Raw genomic sequence first — 18179 nt, forward strand, 5'->3', positions numbered from 1 at the left:
CACTTGGCTACCGACGTGCATCCATACTCTGCTGCGACGTGGAGAGCAGTGCAGGACTGTCTGTCCGTTGCATTGATGGAAACCTCTTCATAAGCGAGCAATTGTTGGACTACCTCCCTGTCACTCTTTTTCGTGGCTTGATGCAACAGTCTCTGACCATCTCTATTTCTAGAATTGGGATCTGCGCCATGGGCAAGGAGTAGGGCGATGACATCATGAAGGCTTGCCTGTACAGCCTGACGGAGCAGACGGTTTCTGATAGTGTCATCCTCCAGTAGGGTCTTTCTTGAATTGGAATCTGAATGAAGGAGTAACAGCCGGGTAATTCTTGGGGTCTTCCTGGTAATGGCAAGGCTGAATGGTGAAAATTGTTTGTAATCTGGCGTTCGTATATCGCTGCCCCGTTCCAGAAGGACTTGCACCAGATTCTCATCGCAGGATGCGATGGCGTACCAAATAGCAGACCGGTTCTTGACGTCCGTTATATTCAGACATGGATTGAAATCCAGTAAAAGTGATGCAGTAGACAGAAGATTCCTTTCAATGGCATATACCAGTGGAGTCTGCCTGCGTTGATCTTGCCAATTGATATCCGCTCTCTTATCGACAAGAAGCGTGCGAATAATTGTCTCGTTCTTAGTGCGCATTGCATGAAAAATTGGTGTGCGAGATCTACGGTCCGTAGTGTTGGCGTCCGCTCCGTAGTCGTCCAACATCATTTTTACAAATTTCGATTTGCCTCGGCGGACTCCCCAAAATAAGGCAGAGCTGCGTTGGTGTCGGACGTTGAACGTGTACAGATAGTCGAGGAAAAGGTCATTCGCTGCATGATTGAGACAAGCCAGTGCAAACAAATCTCTGGCTTGATCCAGGCTCTCCGCTATGCAAAGAAGCATTTCAACGGGAAGATCGAGGAGGAACATCTATCCCTTACGTTAGTATTAACTCATACACCGAGTCGTGTAGTAAATAGTGGAGGCGGGCATACTCACATTGAAATGTTGGGTTAAGAGGAGCTGATTACGGCTTGGTTCGTGTGAAATTGGCCTGGTGGGTGACTTGAATAGAAAGCTGAGAGATGGAAGAGAATGCTTGACTGTCTTATATGTGTCATAAGATATATCTTGTGGCGATCTGTCTAAGCTCAGGGTCCAGGATAACTCCTTGTAAGATAGGAAATTAATGGGAAAAATTCATGAACAAATTAGGCTCCCGGGAAGCAGTATTAGCTACCATGACCCCTACAATGTGAGTACACACGGTTCGAGCGGTGGATCCCGGGTTGAAAAAAAGATTCTGAGTCGCCAATAGATGGCAAGGCCCTAGACTTCCCGGCGTACGTCAGGCCCTCCCTGATATATACCTCGTCATTAATGCGAGGAGTTGCTACTTCCTGGAGCAGCCAATCGGGCTCCCGGGAGCAATGGTCTTGTATGTGATGATCATGTGGATGCAGAGGTTGATAGGGTCTCGGATCAGCAATCGACATCAAGGAAAACTATAGCTGACACTGGACAAGTTGTAGTGCGAGGAAGCAATAGAGAGAAGCTTCCTCGCGTTTAGGGAGACCCATATGTGGAACAAAAATGGGGGTGCCCCGAGTCACAGACAGGGTTAAACAGCGATATGATTATTCAGGTGCTCACACACCGCATGCACATTGTGGGTCCCGTGCAGATCATATCTCCATCCGTATGCTTCATGTATAGGGCTAGGTGGCTCCTAGAACCTACTCCTTTGCACCCAGAAACATTTCATAGGCCTCCAGGAGCAAGAGAGTTCCCAGGGCCAAGACAGTGTGTTCCTAGCACAGATAGAACCGCCGACAGGAACGTGATCGATTCTTGATAGTGACGATGGATAGTCCTACAAGCTACGTACGATTTGCTGTGGCTATGGTATTTCCTGAGTCTCCGTTTTGGTCGGCGGCCCGCAGATGTGTCCGATGTCTTCGGAGTAAACCAGCTCCTGGAATCACCCTGGGCTCCCAGAGTCTGCTATCTTTTTAATAAGGGCGTTAGGTGCTCTTTGATTGGTCGGTCGCTGTATATACCATACTAGTGCACTTCGTGCAAGAGCGTTTGACCCGGACGCGACGTTGTGGGTGAAGAAATACATAAATACATGCTTCCCGTCCAACCATTTCCATATCTTCTCTCCGTGATATCCTCCCACATATTCTCCCACATATTCTCCCACAAAGTAGCCCCTCATCGCTTGACCCAAAAATCAAGTGCTTATGATATCTTCCGACAATGCCGATCCATTTCACTTCAGAGAACCGTTTTCTCCAAGTGGGGATCAACCATGGTAACATTTATCCATGTGCCGAACCAAGACCAGTCATTCACCCCCAAGACAATTTGATTTCAAATTCGGAAAAACATATCGATGCTGCTACAGCAACAGCTCTGGATCATGCTTTGAACAAAGCCCAAAGATGTCTAGACATGGTTCAGGACACAGCATCTCAGAATACCCAAGTTGTTGGAGTTGCGGAACGCCTTGGCAACATGCTTCTGAACCTGCAAGGCCTCAACGCTATGCAATGGGGCTCTCTAGACGGTGGTGTACTATCCTATGTCTTTTCGCTCTTATATTGCTGCATCGCGGAATGCTACGAGCTCGAATCTACTCCGCTAGCAATGTCGTCGCTACGCGATGGCCTTACCGCCTGCAATTTGGCTCTTCAATGTGTGCATGGCGCAGCTTTGATGTATATCTTGATTTCTCCATCTCCTGCTTGTCATAATCTAACCAAATAGCTTTTTAGAAATCAGGACAACAAGAGATCAGTATCTTCACAACAGCAGAAAGTCACGGAGGCCATAGGAGAAGTGGGCAACAAAATATTCAAAAATGCGGACGGAATGAGCCCAGCGATATACCATTCTTAGGCAGTCATCAATTTGTTGAAGGACACTCGTGAGCCAGGTGCTGCGGCCGCATCTGGCCACATGCATGTGAGATTCGGCGGAGGAAACCGTGGTATTCAAGTCGCTGAGTATCATGGAAACATGGGACACTTAATCTTTCCTCTCTAGAAGCCCCAGCAGATTTGACGAAATTTTGTATGCTGTGCATCTGGATATACTGCTCTGGATGTCTATTTGCTGTTTATATGGACAGAGACAGAAAATGCGCATAAAACAAGGAAAATTCCACTATTTCCTGGACTTCATTTTCCCCGTAGCCTTCAGCCATGGAAAAAAATCAGGCTCAAGCAAATTGATATCAGACCAATAAGGCCTAATAAGTAGACTTTTCCGCTTACTTCTGGAGGCAGTAATGGGACGGCCTCCGTCTGGGCACCAATTGGAGCGAATGGGGCGGACCACCGAGATAAAAACACCTCCTGGTCCTATCCATAGCGAACGATCAAGCACGTCAAAGCACAAAATCCTGACACGAAGTACATTCGGTCTGGAAGAAAAGGGTTCTTCTGCTCATTTATATCAGCGTGATAGTGAGACAATGCAGCATTTTTGACCCTGGGAGTTTTAAAGGCCTATGGACCACAAACCAGACCATGGAGGATCTCGTGGGCTTAATTGGACTACGCACAATCGGACCATTCTAAAGCTCCCTTCCTATGCAACATATCCAATAATTATTTCCTTTCAACGCCACCATTCTTTTGGGAGGATCGAAATCAGTTTCACCACTTGCACATAGAGATTCTCTCTCGAACCTGTCCCAAAACACGCTATACCTATTACGGTTACTCTGCCCCTGAACCCCTTTCTTGGCATTATTCCATTGCTATGCCAAGTCTTACACGGACTCGCTCGGGTCCTGTTGAGGATTTTGCAGGACGTGCCAGTTGGTGCGCCAAGTAGGTCAGTCACACCCTTGCGCTCCCCTACTTGTGGGATGGGTTGTCTAAGGTGAACTGCAAAGTGCAAAGTGCAAAGGTGTATCCAAGTAACAATGAGGACTGATCGCGAAGATAAAATACATGTGTGCTATATGAGTGACCTTATATGTCCATTTCATCCGATCCTTGGCTTTGATTGATCATAGCCTCGCTATGCCCTGGTCATACCCTCTGGTCTGACTGGTGACCCCCATCACATCTGGGCTATGTTGTATCACGTGATCTGCGGTTCCTTCGTAACATGACAAGACTCCTTCGTAACGTTATCTGATCCCGTTCTTGCTAACTGTTCCAAGTTGATTGGTATCAGTGCTATCTTCCCCCACATTAGCGCGTTGAGCTGAAGGTTTCGTAACATCGTTATTTTAGACTCCACTCGCCTTTCTCACACCTCTCGCCGCTAGCATCTCCACAATCCGATCTGTCAGCCTCTCCACCATCCCTAGCTCGGGATCGTGATCCGGATTGACCTCCGCGACTGTCAATCCTCCCACCCTCTCACAAGCCAAAATTACATTCAATGCCCGCATCATCTGCTCAAATGTCACCCCCGTGAAGTTCGGCAAGTTTGCTAGCGGAAAAAGCAACGGATCGATGGCGTCGACGTCCAGATGCACCATGATGACATCGACCCTGCTCTCCAGATACTGTAAGGCTTCCTCCGCGCGCTGCTCAGGCCCATGTGCCACGGAAGCTGAGCTGACAACCTTATAGTTGTTGTCGAAGAGGTATGTGAAGTGCTCGTCCTTGTTTCCAGAGTAGGACATGTTGATGCTGAAAAGGACTGTGTTGGAGGCGTCGCAGAGTGGCTCACCGGAAGGACGTGAGAACTGCTCCATGCTCTTTAGTGCACCGGGAGACCGGATAAGGTGCGTCATGTTCATTCCTGCAAGGTTGCCGGTAGAGCCGGGGTTAGTCGGAGAGGCAAGGTCAGTGTCGGCGTCGATATAGATAAGGCCGACGCGTAAGGACGGTGTCTGGGAGTCTGCGTGCTTCCAGAAGGCGGAGAGGATGGCTGGGGACATGCAGCATTCGCCGCCAAGTATGAGTTGGAATGGGGGTTGGGCGACAGACGAGTTGAGGTTTTGTGCAATGGTGCGACGGACGCGTTGGCAGACCGAGATGTTCACTTCTTCGTTGCGGACGCTGCCTGGAGCGAAGGTTGTTGCTGCGTAAGTCGCGGGCGTGTCTAGTGGGTGGTGCTCTGAGACAGACGGGAGACCTGCGTCCCGCAGCTTGCTCGCAATGCTGACATCTTGAAAGGCTTTAGGTGCTTTGGATTTGCCTGGGATGATAGAGCCGCAATCGGCGGGCACGTAAGTGATGGAGACTGAACGTGAGGCAGCCATGGTATGGTTGGTAATGAGACAAATTTAAGGTTTCTGTCGAAAAGAAATATAGAGAGCAGATATCAATGAAAGTGATTTGCAAGAGGTCAACCCCAATGAAAGATGCCGAATACTGCAGATGATGACAAGGGAAGAGACTGTATCGTTGATGCTTCACACAGGGCTGGCACTGATCAAGCACCGAGTCAAATATGAGTCACAAAACCTAGTGGGCTTATGATTGGCTTGGATGATGCGGAGAACAGTCCAAAGGCAAAGACTGTTTATATGACATCCAGGACACCGGGCTGATTATTAATACATATACAGGGGGGATCAAACATTTTGCCACAGATCCAGGTGCCAGTCAGGCCTGGAAGAGGAGATCTGGGACTGCCGACTGAGCGCATATTCTTGCCTATATTGTTGACAGAACGTTCACTACACTTCGTCACCTTGGCGATTTGAGATTTAGTGACTTTTACTACTGCGTATCATATGAACAATGATCTTACGCTGCCAGGGTTCGAGATTTCGTACCATCTTGCGGTAGGTTGGGATGTTGTTGCTTAGATTTGGGACGCTTGGATTGGGACGCTTGAGTGGGAACGACGTCATGGTACGTCACAGTGCCCTGGTTTTATTTTCGGGTGTAACAGTACATACATTCACAGATTCCTTACTGAGTCTTTTACCGTACCCTAATTCACGGGCGAGCGGTCAACATGGGCGAACGGTTTGCTCCAAAACACGACGTAGTAAATGCGATAAATTACAACATAGTATCACAACAACGGCAGGTTATAGGGACTTCTCCTTAAAAACTAATGCTTTCTAGGTGGTATCTAGTCTCTAAGAGGAGTTTAAAGAATTTCTATAAATTAGTAATTGAGATATATATAGGTAGAGCGGGCAAGATCTTTCGCAGTCAATTAATATGAAAATAACCCAAACTCCTATCAACCCTAAAGTTTTCCGGACGATGCATCCGCCTCATGGTCCTGATCCTTGCAAAACTCATGACAATGGTCCTGATATAGAGCCCGAGTGACGAATAAGTTTCATGATCTCAGCTGGCTTCCGATCAACGCGAGTCTCCCAGACAATTTTCCGTCCATCGTCAAGACAAAACAGTCGTAAACGTCCAGTCTGAAAAGCCTCTTGATCCGCGATGACAATATACGCCGCAAAGGTGGCGTTCGGTGGAGGTTTCGCTGACTCTTCAGTCATCTTAACCTGACTCTCTCTCCATCCATGGAGGCCTTCCTGATTCCTTGTGTGTAGACTTCTGGCGGACGATGCTTGAAAATGTTTTAGTTTGCTCGGATCATCAGATCGTCGCCTGCGATCAACGGGACCAACGACCTCAGGCATGATTTCGTACACCTGCTGCCAGTCTGAGCCGAAATTAAATAAGTACGGATCGTTGAGACATGCCCACCAGGCGTCATCCTCGAACAGATCGTTTTCATGAATCCATTCCTTAAGTTTGTGATCATCGTCTGGGTTATAATGGGTCCGAAGAAAAACAAGCACGTTATCCTTAGACATATAGTATGCTTTTCGACGAATGTCGTTATCGGATCGCCAGGGTTTAAGAATTGTATCAATCTCCTTTAGCGTTGGCATTCGCGGAGGGAACTCATCCAAAGAAACATATTCTTCGGGAATCTCATCAAGTTCGAGAAACCGGTTAATTAGTCGCCGCCGCTGCTTGCTAGGTGCGTCGGTCGTGGAGTAGTTCCAGTTTCTCTGTTGAGCTGTTAGTAAAGATAAATCGTAAATAAACAGGTGTATTGTGTATCCCCTACAACCAAATATTGTTCTATGGGCAGCGAGCCCCATGGAGGAATCATTCCCCAAGAATGAGAACAGTCATCGGCCATCGGTATGACTTTATTTGCTGTGTGCTTATAACGGTGATCGCCGTCGATAGATGTCTCGAATACAAAAGCCTGAACAAGGAGGGGCAGGTGTGAAGCACGATAGCAGCCGAATTTTCAAGATAAACTATCCGACAAATGAGAGTGATTCGACTATTTCATTCGGCCCACTGATAGGCATGACGGTTGAATGACATCAACCCGCGTGATACGGTATTCAGTTAGAGTAAAGTATGGTGATGGCCCAGATACAGAAATATTGATATTCCGGGCCAGCGACGTCCTTTTAAGGCGTGTTCCTCAGTTTTAGTAGGGCCGCCAACTGCATCGCCATTTTCGTAGATTCTCGGCATTCAAAAGGCGTTGGATTGAACGGATCTTAACCTTATAATCAACCTCGGCAAGGAGGTCCTCGTGTGTAGACTTTGGATTATCATGAATAACTTCCACGATACGGTTTTTATCGGCTTCAGTAAGCGTTTTTGGCCGCTCAGGTCGAGGTTCCGAGACTCCTTGATGTCTTTCGGGCTCCTTCACAATAGTATATCGAATTGTTGAGATTGGAATCCAAGGATAGCAATTGTGAATACGTCGAAACCCCCATCCAATAGAATGTAGTTCACACATACGTTCTAGCAAGGCAGGGGTAAGTTCTGTGGACCTCACCATAGAGGAATAGTAGCAGTAGCAATAGTAGCAGTAAAATAGAGCCAAAAGGGGTAGAAAATTATTAAACCTGAAGATGCGTATAAAGTACGACCAACCATTTTAGCATGCTCGTGTATCAGGTAGGCGGTAGAGGCAGTGAGAAAGTGGGTCATTCAGGTGTGTTAAAAACATAAGACCAGTCACTGTACAGTAGGTGGCCGGCAGAGTGCTATCGATTCTCCGCAGGTGACCGCCTTTGGATGGATCGAAATAAGTTTCATCACTTTACTCCCTTGGGTTCTTTCTCGAACCCTATTTTGTACTCACCCTGTATCGGATACAGCAAATTAAAANAAAAAAAAAAAAATTGGCCGTGAAATAGAGCGGATCGGCGAGCCAGCCTAGACATTCAGCGCATTCAGTACTACATCTCTTTACATATTGCAGGCTCAATAAAGTGATTACCCTTGTCTTTCAACGTCAATTATATAGAATGAAGTGGCGTAGACAGGTGAATATAGAAACTAGAGATGCTAAAGCCGCTCGACTATCAATTTGGGTTTCGTCTGTGGGATGCTGGTTCCGGCGTACCTTTGACAATACATTGGATATAAGCTTGGCATCCTCGCTATTGGCTCTTGAATGTATTTGCTGCAGCACGGCTTTATAATCTTGTACCTGAGATGACAGCTGTTCAAGCTCTCTGTTTGCAATTGTCAATGGCAGTCATACCAGTTCTTACAGGAACATGTACCACCTTTGTGTGTGTTCTTGGTTCCTTTGCCGATACCAACATTTCTTTTGCGACGTCTTACAGGGCTGACATTCAGGACTCTCCCCACTGCACCTTGCCTTCGTTAAATGGCAAGGGCCACACGCATGTGACACTCTTCTCTTCGCCAATGAGACCGGTTTGTGCAATCTCGGGATACGTCGTTTGAAATTCACTGTTTGAGCGGTGACTGGGGCACGTGGATAAACGTCGTCGAACTCGGAAGGATTTAGTGACTCGGAGACGGGGGTGATGTCTGTCTTGGCGCTCTGAATAGGAGACTTGGCCATGCTTAGCGAGTCAAGTGACACGTTTTCTGATTCTTGGGTAGTGATCGAGGTGAGGTGCGTTCGCGACACCTCTACTTGCAGCTGAGACAGATGGGGAAAGCCGTGGTCCCATATCGCTGAGCACGCCAGCGGTCTACTAAAATTATTTGGGGGCGTTGGCATACGTCCCGCACTCGGTCGCCAGATCTGGTAGTACGACGATGCCGTATGTGCGAAATGTAGACGAGGGAGTAATTCTGACGTGCGGTATGGCAATGGACTATTGTTGCCCAAAGCCTCCCGAATAGATGGAAGGGAATGTAGTGGTGCCCGCTTGTCTTCCTCCTCCTCAATCGCACGACGCGACTCTGGTGGTGAAATGTATCCGGTCTGCGGTGCAGTGGTGGCTGATGCGTAGGAGTAGGGTAGGAGCGATTGTCCAAAGGACGTTGAGTTGGGATCCATGAGAGGGATGTAAATCGAAGAATGTTTACCGGCTGACCATTTCTCCGTAGAAGCCTGGGTTCACGGGGGAGGAGAACACTAGGCAGCTTCTGGACGAACTATGTCAGCTTCAACGAGTACCAGCGTTCAATGGTCGCCGGTAATGAATAAAAACAGCAGTAGATAACAACGGGAGCTTAAGGGAATAGAGAAGCTTGCTTGCCTACCTGGGTTGGTTCTTATGGTGCCACTGCAGCCTTCTATTAAATATTGAAGGAGTGTAGGCGAAGGCTGCGTGTAACGGGTCGACCAAAATGCGAAAGAGAGAGGGGATGGATCTTGCCGACCTGTTATGAGTTTCCCTTTGTTTGGCTTGTTTGCATGAAAGGTTCGGACTAGGGAAGGCAAAATGTAATTTCAATATTTCGAAATTTCTGTAATTTGGCCTCTTGAAATGAAATTTGAAATGGGCCTTGAAATCTTGAAATCGAGCTATTCCGTAAACGGTAGGGTTTATTTTATTTGCTACCAATCAGAACCCTAAATGCAGAGGACGTGAAATCGACATCAGCCTTTATTTACACCCCGCCGTTGAGCTGGCTGCTCGCAATGCTCTGCAACTCCTTGAGGCCATTCAGATAAACGCTTCTTCCCTTTAGTGTTGCCAACCTCAACTGTTCTATCGGTACTAGTTATGATCGAGCTCGGGCGTATAGGATGAGCTGAATTTGGCGTAGATGTCGTTGGAGGAATCGGGAGAGGCTCCGAATTTGGCTTAAGCAAAGAGTTAAGCCTCGAATTCAACGCAGAATTCAACGCGGAAACTAGCGCAGAAGTCGGTGCAGAATTCGGTGCAGAAGTTGGTTCTGGATCTTGTTCCGAATTTGATTCAGGTCCTGGCTCGGGATTCAAGTCGGGATTTATGTCTAAAGTTGACACGAGATTCGACCCTACACCAGGCGTAGGACTTGGCGTAGGACTAGATGCGGGATTCGATGAAGTATCCGAAGTCACAGAACCCTCTGACAGATGGTCCTGCACCTGCTTACGCTGCAAAACCCTCTCTATTTCGTTGTCTTCTTCCTCAAGAAGGAACTCTTGGGTGATTTTAGGAGGCTGTTCTGTCCGGAATTGTCGTTTATTGATCTGGACAAAGAGCAACTTCTCAACGCGATGAGGCTCGAGCCGATTCCGGACTTTTGTGTGCTGAAGGTTCATCTGTGAAAAGGCTCTCTCCGCTGCTGCGGAATTCGCCACAGTATTGCAAAGACGACGGGCAAAAGGAGCAAGAATAGGAGCAAAGTCCGCCTATAAATGGATCTTAATGATAAGTAATTTTTCTCTATAGTTGAAAGCTTCGACTTACGGCTTCAAGCCAAAAGAGAGATGGACAGTTAGCCTTCCAGCAAGAAGCATTATAAAATGCACCTGTCTTCTGCCGAAACGACAGAAATTCGTGCCAAGCAGACGAGCTTTTATCTTCGTTTTGAAGAGGCCGTAGAACACCTTCAATGTGATATCGAGAGCTCTCGTCAACTTTCCCAGGGACTCTAGCAGGGTCAAGATGATAAGCTACCCAGTGAATAGGCTCTAGCTGACGCGTTATACGACTTTGCCAGCCTATGCCATCCAGATATGATAAAAAGTCATCCTTGAGGGATGTTTGGGAAGCCAGCGTTCGTAGACTTTCATGGAGATATAACCACCGTTGCGTTACCTCCATGATTGACGAGTTCCGGGCTTCCGATTCCTTCTGAGCTATATGCAGAGGCTTAAGTATCTTGATCAACTCCTTTAGTTGCCACCAGAAAGAATGAGAGTTAGCAGTCCGAACGATCTCCCTCCCCCTTGTAGTCGAAGCAGCAGGAGTTGCGAGAGTCCACTCGCAGATAGCTTCTTGGCAATCATGAAGTGATGACAGCGTATTATACTGCGTTCCCCATCGTGTAATGACCGACGCAATAAGCGCCTTTCTATGACCCCACTTCTCAATCTGCTTTGCTGGCATCCTTGCGTACTCAAGTGGTGAGTGGTGGAAGAAGACAACAACTTCAAGGGCAGACCTAAACACCTCTTTCGCCCGTAGAACCTTTGAGGACTTAGGATCAACGATATCCTTCATAATTAGCTGTAGGCCGTGAGAGTCACAGGGAATCATAAAGCAGTGTCTGAGTTCTGGAGTTGCCTCCAGTTTCTCCCAGACTGATTTCATGACATGACATGTGTCTGTCGAAATAGAATTGATCCTCTTCCAGTCAACGACTTTGTCTAGCTGTAGTAGGATGCCTTGGAGCCTGTTTAAGATCCAACTACTAATAGCAGGAGCATCAAGAGTCTTGTCTTCCATGTCATTAAGATGAATAAACCACGACTTCGTCGGCGTTGTTATAGTCATCACAATCACCCGCTGAGATCGGATGTTAGTGGTCTCATCCACCGTCACATTCAGGAACTGGGTTCTTCGCAGCTCCTTAAGCACCTCCTGCTGTAGTCCATGGTATGCTTCATCCAGCAGATCATCGGCGATTCGGTGTCGAGAAGGGATTTGATACGTTGGACTCAACGCATAGATGAGGTCACGCATCTCTTTCTGATCAAAGAGATTAAATGGCCTGGCTCCAGTAAAGCAGACCTGGGCTATTAGCTGATCAATACCCCGGGATGGCTGAGAAGTAGAAACACTTAGCAGTTTCTGTTTCTTCCCCGTGGCGGTCTCAGGATCCATCAGAGCCTGTGCTTTGATGCATTTATTAACGTGCTCACTCTGACGAGTCGTGTTTTTGGCGCGAATTTTAAAGCATCCGAGGCATTTTGCTTGGGGCACCTAGCCATAGAGATGAGACGGCAGAACCTTCTATCGCGGGCTCCTATTGGCCGAAAGTTTTCACCGCTAATGATGACTCATCAAGCTGCAGCCCCTTGAAATGTAATTGAAAGGAGGAAAAAAATTGAAATTCAAAGATTTCGTAATGAGTTGGCCAATTTCGTTATTACACCATCACTAGTTGTAATGTTCTAGACACCCTAAAGACCATACGGGTCCAACACAGAAGCTATTTTTAATTTGTCAGTTACGACTGTACTGGAATACTGCCAAGAAAGGGGCTCAGGCAGAGTAATGGGTATAGCGTGTTTTGGGACAGGTTCGAGAGAGAATCTCTTTGTGCAAGTGGTGAAACTAATTTCGATCCTCCCAAAAGAATGGTGGCGTTGAAAGGAAATAATTATTGGATATGTTGCATAGAAAGGGAGCTGTAGAATGGTCCGATTGAACGAGGCATGGGTTGCAACAGGCCTCACTTAGGATAGGCATCGTGTCCAGCGTTTGCTACCTAGCAGAGCACGTACGCGACAGGAGCCAAGAAATCTATAAATACGTCCTCTCCTCCCAGCGATTCGTTCCACAATACTTCACTTGCTGTGCAAAGTCGAGCATGCCCTCGGTTTGAGGCACCTGATGAGTTCTTCCCTTCAACCCTACTGGAAGTTTCACTATACTGACATCTATGGATACATCGCGGGCCGACAAGCTAGAAAGGGCTTGCGAGAAAGTGATTCCGGCTAGATCCACTATGCCACCTATGCCAGCCCATCAAAGAAGCAGATTTGGGTTAGCTGGTCAAAGTATGCATAGCAGCCGACCACTGTCCCGCCTCTGAATATCGATGCAAAAGAGCGATTTCCATACAGGTATGTAGATTTCAGCGCGACCCTTTCCGAAACTGGACTGACTTCAAAGACGATACAAAAGAAAGATCCGTGCGTTCCGTCCAATGCGCGCAAAGCCACGGAATCCTTTCCGGTGTCTTCTTTCAGAACAGGTAAGTCACTCATTGTCTCGCCGACCAAATAGCTAATGGTGGACAGGAAACCGTTGACAGCGCACCAAAGTGAGCCCGAACCAGCACTCCGTCAGTACTCCACGCAGAGTCATGGCTTACACACCATTTCTGGCCCTGCCACTTCAAATCATGTAGCATGTCCTGAAATTCTGCAAACCAGGGCTGCGGGTCAACGACAGGACGCATAAGCCCCAGACGTTCGTTGTGCACGATGAGGTGTGTGCAATATCGCACCTCCTGCTGCGCCGGGTCCGATAATCTGTGCCAAGTCTGTGTCTCAAACACAAAAACCACTGACATCTTCATGCCGTTGTAGGAGCAGCCCATCACTAACCTCGAAAACTGCTGTGGCGAGTAACGTATTCCCGCCGAGTCAGATAAGACCAAGGGGCCGACGCGCTCCATCGCGTCTTACGCCCTCCACCTCACCGCCTTCACATCCTCAACAACAGAGTGCCTCTACACGGAGCAGTCTCCCAATACGACTGTACAATTTCTTGTCACAAGTGGGCTCGTCACGCGCCTTTGCCGTCTTGTGAACTTGCCCGGTGCATCCAGCGCAACTTCTCGAAGCGACAGCCGGAGAGTGCGACGAACCTGGATAAAACATGGCATGATTGGTGATTGCATTGCAGAAGAAAATTGGCCGTGATATAGTTGGTAAGCTGGTATGATCATGATTCTTGTTTATCATCTGCTTCAAGCGTACACCCCGGGAATTCTTCTTCAGCAACGTAACCAACACCTCGTCCAACTGGATCAACACTTGCTGACTCTGATCTCACAACAGGAAGACACTCCCATATTCTCACAGTCGAATGCGAAGCGAGCAAATGTCTTGTCTGCTCGACCTCCCCTGCACCAACACCATCGCATGCTCTGTTTCTTCCACATGACTACCGATGGCATCGACGAGTCGCTACCTCGACCTTCTCCCAGTCGATTTGGTTCATCAGATCATGCGTTGATATGTCTATCTGATGCAAGACGCAATGGAGCGCATAGCAGTGTCTGTTTCTCGGCATTTGAACACAGGGGATAGCCTACTTGCGGTTGGCTCCCTGCCGTCCAGTGGGTGACCATCGTTGTCCTCGGATGGCGTCTAGTGTCTTTCGAGTCTGAAACCTGAAGACACGGGGAGCAGCCGATATTTCGTCTTGCTAGAGCCATATTATCGTACTGGTGAGGTTGTTAGTCGAGACTGCTTGCAAGGAGAACGTGAGGCGAAAGTCCCGTCATCTCTAGCCGAATCAACTAACAATAGCCATGCCAGCTTCGAATCGATGGACGAAACCGAGGACGGCCAAACGAAAGAGAACCCATGACCCAAGAACCACGTCTGATAGAGTCCCCCTGATTCCTCTTCCTCTCCGCGTTGCTCAGCTTATCGACGTATTCGAGCGAGCGAGAACCACTCGGACATACACGGAGCTGCATGCTATCAGGATTGTTTGTCTTTTCCCTGTTAGACAGAAGCTTGGTTGATTTGATTCCTAAGCCTGTGTTTTTCTATCCAAGCCCGAGCACTATGTGCAAAGCCAGTCCACGTTGGAGGTCACAGCAGCTGGAGGTTAGTCAAGCTATGCAATATCCTTTGTCCATTGAGACTGTCTTCTAACATCTCGCAATTAGCGGCGCAAGCAGGTCTTGCCAGGAAATCACCGACTTCTTTACCTCCCGAGCTCACTGCCCTTTGAGCATCGATGATATTTCCTCAAACTCATTGCGCCGGAAGATATCTGGCATATCACTGTTCGAGCAACTTACCTTGAAGGTGGGTTTGATGTCTGTAGTAGCACCACGAGAGCCATCCGCTTGTAGGACCTCTTGAACTCTCCCGTACAGCCTATACTGAATTTTCCACCCCCTAATAAACGCTCACGTCGTATTTGCTTTGGAAGGATGGTTTAAGTGCATGCCTGCGACGACTACACGTAGATCAGATTAACCCTGCGCTGATACTGCCCAGTCCTGAACGGCGATGCTAGAGAGATGACTTTGCCAGTTCTGGTTCCAGATGGCTAGTTGGACCCCAATTGGGCTTCAACCGTGCTATATCAGCAGCGAAGCATGATTTATCGCATGACAAATGAATACGTCCACAAAAAGTAATGGCCGTCGCTTTAATCGCTGTAGTGGACTTTTACGAGAGATTGGGTGGACTATCAACCGTAGTTGCTGACGGGAATTATTCACAAAGTTGCGACGGCTCCTATATATAGAAGGGGCTGATCGAATAATCCTGAGCCGAAACCCTTAATTACATGGTTCGTCTCGAGGCAAAGCTACCATTTATTCAGTAATTGCTCTAGGTATCTAGTGTAGAGCAGGTTTGAGTGAACTCGTAATAGCCATCTGAAGCAATTTCTTTGACGACGGAAGGAAGAGAGCCGACCCCATAATCATCTTGAATTGAGCTCATGATTCGTACTTTTGAGACACATCACATGGCTCCACACCCGTAGGTCTGACCATGAGCGTACAGTATATTGCGTGATCATAGCTGAGCATTTTTTGAACTGAATCATCTTAATTGAGTTGGAGGCTGCACATCAGGGAGTGACGAAAGGGGATCAAAATCGCCTTGCGGAATCAAAACAATGCAAATGATGTGGGTGACATGGCAAGAAACCGCGCTGCCTCCGTGAGACGGTGACCACCACTCCCTTCACCGCCCGACCATTCACCACAACAGTGGTTACATTACACAACATTTCACCACATCGACATCAACACATCAACACACCAACACACCAACACATCAACACATCAACACATCAACACATCAACACATCAACACATCAACACATCAACACATCAACACATCAAAACATCAACACATCAACACACCAACACATCAACACTCTCACCAAGTCTCACCAGCTCTTACCAGCTCTCACCAGCTCTCACCAGCTCTCTCAGCTCTCACCAATTCTCACAGCTCTCACCAATTCTCACCGACATGTTTGATCTACGCCTGAATGAAGGGTACCAATTTCAATACCGCGAAAGGACTATCGGACCGCAAACTATCAGCGCAGAACATTTGGGAACCTCCCCTTTGATAAGAATGACACTTTAGTTGTTATCTTATAATTTTGGCCATTGAATTTAACACGATCTATCTAGGGCTCATTCTACCTATCCAATGATGATCCTTCGGAAACAGAAACAGATTATGAGGAGGTTGGGCAGGTCTTTGCTTCTTCGAATACTGTTGAAAACTCGAATACTGGTCTCTAACACCACGGAGAGGTGCCTACACATCGCTAGAGGCCTTGTTAACGCAGCAATCCCCTGCAGAGCACGTTTGTTGACGCAGAGCTCGTCCTGCGAAGCGCCTTTTTACACTCGCGGGGCTCAGGGCAGCGAGGGAGCACACTCTTACACTCGCGGGGCTCAGGGCAGCGAGGGAGCACATTTGTTGACGCAGAGCCCATCCTGCGAGGCACACTTGTTGACGCAGAGCCCATCCTGCGAGGCACACTTGATCACGCAGAGCCCATCCTGCGTGGCACACTTGTTGACGCAGAGCCCATCCTGCGAGGCACACTTGGTAACGTAGAGCCCATCCTGCGGGGTAGTCTTGTTTTCGCAGCACCCCCCTGCGAGGATTATTGTTCACGCAGACCTATCCTGCGAGGTAGTCTTGTTTTCGCAGCACCCCCCTGCGAGGATTATTGTTGACGCAGACCTATCCTGCGAGGTAGTCTTGTTTTCGCAGCACCTCCCTGCGAGGATTATTGTTCACGCAGACCTATCCTGCGAAGCACCTTTCTACACTCGCGGGGCTCATGGCAGCGAGGGAACACAGTCTTACATCGCTGGGCTCGTGGCAGCGACAGCCGTGGTCACGGAAGCTCTCAAGCCCGCAGGCAAGAGAGGGACACCATGATGCTTCAAAGTGTGAGGGCCAAAGTGTGAGGATGGAAGTCCTGAGAATTTTGGGCTGGGAATCCGGCCCCTTTTATAATTTTTCGGTCAAGTCTCTACCAAGGAACCATTGCGCCGAGGGTAGCGAGAATCACTGTCCTTTGGTTGGCGTTGAAGCAAGTTGAACGACGTTGAAACGGTATTTGGAGACTTTGTGGCCTACAGACTCAAGTTTCGACCTGGGATCATTTCTCTCAAATCTTGCGTTGAGTATGGTGAACTACTTTCATCAACTGTTGAAAGAAAGCAACGCCGCAAAAATGTGATTCCTACATATTGTTGAGTTTGCAATTAAATCGCTCAACGCGGTGGCACCCTACATCTGCCTGTTTTAGCCACGGTCACCGTCTCTTTCATGAGGGTTGAAGTGCTTCAACAGATGCCAAAATAATAGGTTGAAAAATTTCTGGCTGACAGAAACGCTGGACTGTACCTGCGGTTGGCTGGAGGATCCTTTGGTCTCGCTCGAATCAATCCTGTTCATCCTTGGCCCTGCGCCGCTGAATGTTGTTTCTTTCCTGTCTCCTCGCAGCCAGCTAATGTTGCTTTTACTAGAATCTCTACTCCCTGGCCGCACAGATATTGACATACTCTCAAGCTCAGGTTGAGGATTGTCCTTCTTCGGGAGGGCATAACCAAAAGTCCAGAGCTTATTGGAAAGCCTCCATAGGAAACCGAGCCTAGGACAACCATGTAAAATGTGCAACCAGGCCCACGAGCTAGATTCTCGTGATCGCCACCCCCCCGCGAGATTGCAACGCTACTATCACATTCTGATGAGGCCTTGGACACAAGAAGCACGAGTCGGACCAATCAAACACCACGCGTGGATTTAGACAGACGCAGGTACGGTTCTGCGATGCAGATCCCAGCGACGACCCACGGGATAGTAGATCAAGGAGGTTCTATTTATGGCCCGGAGAAGAAATGAAGGATTTGCAAAGGTCCAGACACAAGCCCAAACTTGACGGCCGTCAGTGTCCGATGGAAAAGGACTTTGTTGCGTAGAAGGTACGGTCGAGGTACGGTCCAGGCAGGTGAGGTATTTGGAATATCACGCGGAATTCTGGCAACGGAATGGTAGGCTAAATCCCGATCCGTGGTTATGCTCTCCTGGTTGCTGTCACAGGAGAGCAAGTTCCCCTGTCAAGTGGCAAGCTGCTCCTTGTCTATCTGGTCTGTA

The 18179-nt window shown here is 48.2% G+C and overlaps 6 protein-coding genes across 6 annotated transcripts; 1 reads left to right on the forward strand and 5 right to left on the reverse strand.

Annotated features, from left to right (window-relative positions):
* Positions 1 to 11: 11 nt before the first annotated feature.
* On the reverse strand, positions 12 to 1661 carry PENARI_c083G04084 (ankyrin repeat domain-containing protein; the record flags this gene model as incomplete). The annotated part of the gene is made up of 2 exons (XM_022637720.1): positions 12 to 923; positions 1647 to 1661. Coding segments are annotated over 2 exons (927 nt in total), but the record flags the coding sequence as incomplete, so codon positions are not given.
* A 789-nt stretch (positions 1662 to 2450) lies between these two features.
* Positions 2451 to 3044, forward strand: PENARI_c083G11636 (uncharacterized protein; the record flags this gene model as incomplete). The annotated part of the gene is made up of 3 exons (XM_022637723.1): positions 2451 to 2716; positions 2774 to 2837; positions 2898 to 3044. The coding sequence occupies 3 exons, from the start codon at positions 2451 to 2453 to the stop codon at positions 3042 to 3044; spliced, it is 477 nt and encodes a 158-aa protein (XP_022482425.1).
* Positions 3045 to 4262: 1218 nt separating this feature from the next.
* Positions 4263 to 5226, reverse strand: PENARI_c083G01831 (uncharacterized protein; the record flags this gene model as incomplete). The annotated part of the gene is made up of 2 exons (XM_022637719.1): positions 4263 to 4268; positions 4393 to 5226. 2 exons carry the CDS (start codon positions 5224 to 5226, stop codon positions 4263 to 4265), a joined length of 840 nt encoding a protein of 279 aa, XP_022482427.1.
* A 996-nt stretch (positions 5227 to 6222) lies between these two features.
* PENARI_c083G12192 (uncharacterized protein) lies at positions 6223 to 9242 on the reverse strand (the record flags this gene model as incomplete). Its single annotated transcript, XM_022637724.1, has 3 exons — positions 6223 to 6957; positions 8685 to 8914; positions 8963 to 9242. The coding sequence occupies 3 exons, from the start codon at positions 9240 to 9242 to the stop codon at positions 6223 to 6225; spliced, it is 1245 nt and encodes a 414-aa protein (XP_022482420.1).
* Positions 9243 to 9753: 511 nt separating this feature from the next.
* Positions 9754 to 13468, reverse strand: PENARI_c083G06737 (uncharacterized protein; the record flags this gene model as incomplete). Its single annotated transcript, XM_022637721.1, has 4 exons — positions 9754 to 9761; positions 9866 to 10529; positions 10588 to 11952; positions 13163 to 13468. The coding sequence occupies 4 exons, from the start codon at positions 13466 to 13468 to the stop codon at positions 9754 to 9756; spliced, it is 2343 nt and encodes a 780-aa protein (XP_022482424.1).
* A 2994-nt stretch (positions 13469 to 16462) lies between these two features.
* On the reverse strand, positions 16463 to 16636 carry PENARI_c083G01335 (uncharacterized protein; the record flags this gene model as incomplete). Its single annotated transcript, XM_022637718.1, has 1 exon — positions 16463 to 16636. A coding segment is annotated over one exon (174 nt), but the record flags the coding sequence as incomplete, so codon positions are not given.
* Between the last annotated feature and the right edge of the window lie 1543 nt (positions 16637 to 18179).

Source organism: Penicillium arizonense, assembly GCF_001773325.1.
Source record: "Penicillium arizonense strain CBS 141311 chromosome Unknown PENARI_contig083, whole genome shotgun sequence".
NCBI lineage: Eukaryota > Fungi > Ascomycota > Eurotiomycetes > Eurotiales > Aspergillaceae > Penicillium > Penicillium arizonense.